This window comes from Contarinia nasturtii, unplaced genomic scaffold, assembly GCF_009176525.2.
Source record: "Contarinia nasturtii isolate CC-2019 unplaced genomic scaffold, AAFC_CNas_1.1 Cnas_scaffold_4358, whole genome shotgun sequence".
Taxonomy (NCBI): Eukaryota; Metazoa; Arthropoda; class Insecta; order Diptera; family Cecidomyiidae; genus Contarinia; species Contarinia nasturtii.
Genome location: NW_022201653.1, coordinates 1 through 6,091, shown reverse-complemented (window position 1 = coordinate 6,091; position 6,091 = coordinate 1). Strand labels below are relative to the sequence as shown.

The 6,091-nt window shown below is 33.1% G+C and overlaps 1 protein-coding gene across 1 annotated transcript; it reads right to left on the bottom strand.

Annotated features, from left to right (window-relative positions):
• Positions 1 to 521: 521 nt before the first annotated feature.
• LOC116350986 (putative uncharacterized protein DDB_G0282133) lies at positions 522 to 2,407 on the bottom strand. The gene is made up of 2 exons (XM_031783004.1): positions 1,992 to 2,407; positions 522 to 1,449 (listed from the first exon to the last, which is right to left on the bottom strand). Exons 1-2 carry the CDS (start codon positions 2,254 to 2,256, stop codon positions 611 to 613), a joined length of 1,104 nt encoding a protein of 367 aa, XP_031638864.1. The 5' UTR covers positions 2,257 to 2,407; the 3' UTR covers positions 522 to 610.
• Positions 2,408 to 6,091: the final 3,684 nt, after the last annotated feature.

Here is a 6,091-nt window from a genome sequence, read left to right as displayed (position 1 = left end):
CATCAAACTCTATTACATTGCAGACCTACTAAAACTTTCTATGCAAACTTGTGGCAGGCGTGTTTGCAGCAACATTTGCCAACCAGTAAAAGTGCTCAAAATGTTTTGTTGGTGAAAATATGCTTCTATATTGGTGGTAAAATAAGCATTTTGGAAAATGTGTATTATGAGGTGAGTGTGCGATGTAGATAAGAGGATATTCAATTTGTATTAAAACTTCTATCAGTCGCCCACGCATCTTATCCACTGGAATGGAATACAGACTTGTTTTTTTTATAGATACTAAATTTGAGCAGATTTAATGTGTTACTAAAGAAAAAAATGGTTTTTTCAGGAAGAAAGGGTTTCACGCAAAAACATGAAAAGTTTTGGAAGCGAAAAAACATGTTTTCTTTTCTCTTCTGATATGTTGACAATTACACGCATTTTTTTAAATCATATTTTTTCATTTGCATATAGTAAATATTGTTTTCTACCAAAGAACTCAAAAAAATACAATAAAAATAACCATTAAATTTCTTGACATACAGCAATTTATTGTATTTTAGTTTAATTAAGGAAAAAAAATAAACAATATTTTTAATGATAATGTAAAGTTGACAAAATCGGTTTATTTTTTCTTTTTATCTTTTGTTGAGCTGTCACCGCCATTGATGAATTTCCGTTTGTTGCATATGTTTCGATTTTTTGAGGTTTTGCCAGCAATATTGTTTCGTCCTTGCACGCTAGCATTTATATTTGACGTTTCGATATTATTGCTGGTTAACATTCCACTATTAATATTATTAGTATTACAATAACCAGTAGAATGCTGATGCATTGGCATTGACGTTTTTACATTTTCTACTTTGACCGACAACAAATTTACACTTCTAAAATTGCATATTATTGGATTATTCAATGATGAATTAAAATTTGCATAATTTTCAGCATTAATTTTTAATTTAATATTTAAATCGTTCGTCGAATTTTCAGTTTTGCTTGTTGAATACATTATGTCTGTTGATTGGTTAATTGGTGTTGCTTCACAATTAATATGATTTGGTGCGATCATAAGCAAACGTTGTGCATTTCCGTCGTTTGTTTTAAATACGTTGGTATTATTTTTCATTTCTTTGTTTGTCGTCTTATCAATTTGTTCAAATTTGGTCGAATCAATGATATTATTATTTCGTTGGTGTTCTTGCTTTTTTTGCCAGTCTAAAATATTGGTTAACAAACGTATGTATTTGATTGCCATACGAAGAATTTCATTTTTAGATAATTTTTTATCCGGCGGATGTGTTGGCACTAGTTTTCGCAATTCAGCAAATGCACCCGATACATTTTGTTGACGCCATCTTTCACGAGTATTGGTAAAAAATTTTCGAACAACCTGACCATTTCGACCTCCGGAATAGATTAATGGCACATTTGATGTATTATTTGCAGACAGCGGATGACAGCGATCTGTTTTGAAATAATAGAAATATAGCTTGAGTTGGAAACTCACACCGCTAATCATATTTTCTATTTTGTTTTGCATTTTGCAAATTAAAATATACTGAATCAGCATTGCCGATCTTAATGTTAAGATTTCTTTTCTTTTTTGGTCCATGTAGCGAAACAAAATTTGTGTGTAAAATGAAAATAGTTCGAACTTTTTGATGAAAATAAGACTGCACACCTGATTTTATGAATCTTTTTAATCGAATTTATACGTTATTATGTTCAAAAAAATAATTCAAATTACGGCTTGAATTAAAAAGTTGAATATTTCGTCCATTATTATATCTATTGAAAATATCGAGAGAGGAGTATGTTTTTATTCAGACATTACTCAGCTATAAGCGCTGAATAACATACTCTTTTCTCGATAAATTCAATAGATATTATGTCTTCTCATTATTTTTCGATTCACAAAAATGTTCTAGATTCTAACACAATTTATTCGGAATTTTGTAAAATCATAGACGTTGATGTCCAAGATTTTAAATTAGAAAAATGTTTACCAGTTATTGTCCCAGAACGAAACTCTTCTTCGTCGCTATCATTTAGTGAGAAATCTGAGAGTTCACCATCGGACATTGAATCCAAATTAAGAGATGTATTGCTGTTTGTCTGGGTATTTTGATTCCCGTTTAAGTGTTGGCTGTTAACTGTTTTCGGTCCATTCGAATGGAATGATAGCGAACTATTTACATCACCTGAATTACTAATCGATGATGCCGTTGAGCATCGATCGTTCGTTAGATCTTCATTTTCAGCCCAATCCATTTTTAATCACTTTGGAACTGTTACTTTTTACACCGAATTACTTTTAATATTTACTTCGTATAATTATGATTATGGTGGTAACTATTTTTTTAACTCAATTTAAATTTTTCCAGAAGTCGACTTATTCTTCTGAGTCACTTCCGTACACAGTGAAATTTACCATGCGAATGAATACTTTTTCACGTTTCATTTTCTTGAGCAAAATGTTTTCCATTATGGGAATGGATAGCACACTGTTTTGCACACACACACACACACCCTCGTTTGATTCCGATTGATATGACACGAACCTATAATCTTACTATGTAAGGTACTGTAAACCAAATTTGTGTGAAAACGAAGGACGCGTGTGCCGCGGTAGTACCTTGTTACTGTTATCTTGCAAACAAGCCTCCTGATGTTCACTTAAATGCATTCATATGTGTAGGCTGGCCAATGTAAACAAAGCATGTACAAAAGATCCACCCCTTATATGTATTATAATATAAGGTACGAGATTGTGTAGTCACATGTATGCATATTATCATTTGAAACAGTGCTACAGTTGAACCAATCTGAAACGATAGCTCGCAACCAAATCAGGTAATAAAATATCTCCATGAAATTCTCGATTCCTTTCCGTTTAATATTGTGTGCATTTGGCTTTACTGTTTTGTTGTACCATTGTGTGTTGGTTTAATGTGTGTACACTGTACATTCGTAACTCACCGTTTTAAGGTTGAAATTTTGAAATGGGCGGAGCTTTAGTTGTGCAATTTAAAGTATATTTAAAGCGAGAAGAGAACGCATACGTTCGATGTATCACTCCATATATGTTATTCAAAATGATTAGGGTGCGAAAAGAGGTCCATATAACTGTATAATAATAACATACAATAAATGACCCCATGAATCTCAATAATTTCTGAATCCGTTTTTTGTTATTTTGGGTCATTGTATTTGTTAATTGATAATATCATATTTCCAAAAAAAAACTCAAAGTTAAAATATAGTTTTGCTAAACAACCGATGTGAAGCATAGGTGGGGAGAGGGGGGTTTTCCGTGTTTTGCCCCCACTGTCACACACACGTGCGGTATTTGCTTATATAAAGCAAAAAGATGCGATTTTCCGTCCTCTGTATCGGACTTCAAAGATATGAAGACTTACTCTTGTACGAAAGTGACAGCGCATTTGATTCAAAAACCAAAGTCACAGCAAAAAAATTAGAACCAAACTCATAGGGAAAAATTTCCTAACAATGTTCTATTTCACCAAGCAAATTTATTCATTTCAATCATTCAACGAAACAAAAAACATCGTGTTTTTTTTTTTTGGTTGACTTCCCCCTTCCGGCCCCATACCCTTTGCCCCCCCCCCCCTGCGAAAAAAGTCTCCCCACCTATGGATGTGAAGCGACAAAAAATCTACTGAATACTATTTATACATTAACCAAATGTGAATGCAATTTGTTATATATTCTTGACTTTATGACACGTGACCGTCGCACGTTAAGTGGCACATTTAGAATTAATTTTTATAGATTATGTGGTTGACTAGCACTTCCCATAGAAATACTAGAATAATACAAACCTCTAAATCAGAGATAAATACTCTGCTTGCTAATCTTTCATTTTTTTACGAGCTAATAAATGTGCAACTAGTTTGATGATTATTTTATTGATGTTGATGTGAACGGGTGCATGCACACTCAAGATAAGCGTGACCCTTCCATCAAATATATCTATTGATTTATCCAAATTGTTGTCTACAGTCGAACTACCCTAGAGTTTTCCATAATATCACACATTCTCAATGGAACAAATTAACTCTGTTGCTAAATTCATGACTAGAAAGCCGGATTAACTGATAAAAGACTGTAAAGCTGGTGAGATTGCCTGATGACACATCCTTTTGTCATCACACAAACATAGAAAAATTAAATTTGAAAACTTATATAATTCACAACGCGTGACTTCAGAAAATTGAAAGTGATAACAAAGTTATCAGCTTATTTTCTTCATTCTGAATATCAGACGTTTTAAACAGTTGATAGCTTCTATCAAACATTTTTTTGTGGCAAATTCATCTATTATCGGGCATGAGACGGTCAATATTGGGGTCGGATTTAGTTTCAGTCATTTTCAACGTCACAATGGAAAGAAAAAAGAGAAAAAATATACTCAGCTAGTAATTAAAACTCAGTTAGTAAGTATTAATCAACATCAATATTCAATATACTATCGGTTCAGAAATGATACTCACCTACGGGTTATTTTATATACCGAACTTCCCGTACTTCGGTCAAGGCCACAAAACTCAAGCCCAACATAGCATCAAAACGTTACAATATTATTGTTTAAAAAGAAATCTTAATGCTACATGTAATTAGAACTGGTGGTTATCGGAAACATCGAGAACATAAACATAGTCGTCGGCGTCACTGTAATCCCCATCGTCAGCGGCTTGATTTTGTACGGCAGCATTTTGATTCTGTGGTTTCAATAGTTGCGGATGAATGTCCAATCCCAACACTGTACAAAGACCTGAAACCTAAACAACAAATCGTTAGCCAAATTATTTTTCAACATTTTAATTTCTGTGTGATCTTTTTTCACCTATGTACATGATATTCTTGGCTGCAACGATATCCCAGTGCCAAACAGTTTTCAATTCCAAGCACATAATTAAACTCAAAATTATTGTACTTCTCTTTGATGGTGTTGTCATCAAGTTCCGGTTCCACACTATCGGTTGCCACAGCAAAATCTGGCAGGTCAAATATTAAATCCCAATAGATAGCTAGATTGCTATCGTATTCAGTTTTTTCAATGTTTATTGGCTGACCGCGTTTTCTTTTTGCCGATTTCGATGCTCTAAATTTTTTCGCAATGAAATAAAAAAGATGTATATCGATGCGGATATGTTTCATATCGAAATAGTGGACTGGAATTACTAATAATTTCTTTATTTGTGGCGGGAGTGGAGTGATCGGCATAGTTCCAGCGTTGTGTCAACATTTCATATTTCATGTGAAAATCGTAGGTTTGTCGCTGAATGTTTATAAATATTAGGATGGTTTGGAACCAGTGATCACGAATGAGATTCTTGAAGTGTACATTGATTGACAATCCAATGCCTGCTGCTTCGTTTAATAGAAGATCGATGTTCACGTTACTCTCAACTATACTCTGGAACATTATGATGTTCAGTGATGAGGTTGCCTTGTCGATTCAAATTCAGTTCGTAGCGCTTTGGCGTCATAGATTCTGACGTCCTGAGTTTAAGGGGGGGTTTAATTTCAAAAAAATTTCGAAAAATCTGGGGGGCAAATGTCAAAATTTTTCGTAAAATCTGGGGGGGGGGGGGTAATTTAAAAATTGTTCAAAAAATCCAATATCTAAAAAACCACAAACATAAATATTTTGAAAGAAAAATCGCAAAAAACAGATCGAAAATTGCTGATCTGACAAATTATGAAGCAAATAGCACTTTACTTTAAGTGTTTATATTCAAATATTTTTCTATTCATCGGAATTTTACGTAGCTTGTAGGAATTTTAATTTAATAAGAGAAACGTTTTTAGAATCAGCATCGAGACAAATTTTTAGAAGTAATATTTTTAAATTGGAAAATGTAATATTTGTTGAACGGTGAAAACTGTAATTTTTATAAAAATTGTATTGAAAATTAGAGATTAAAACAATGAACACAATCGATATCTGCTGCTCCGAAGTCGACAAGGCTGGTAGCTGGATATTCGATCGGGTATAGTGATTCATTGTGAATGGTATTGTACAAAATGTTGTGATAAATACAGTCTGTGATCAGACGGTGAATAAATAAATAAATAAATA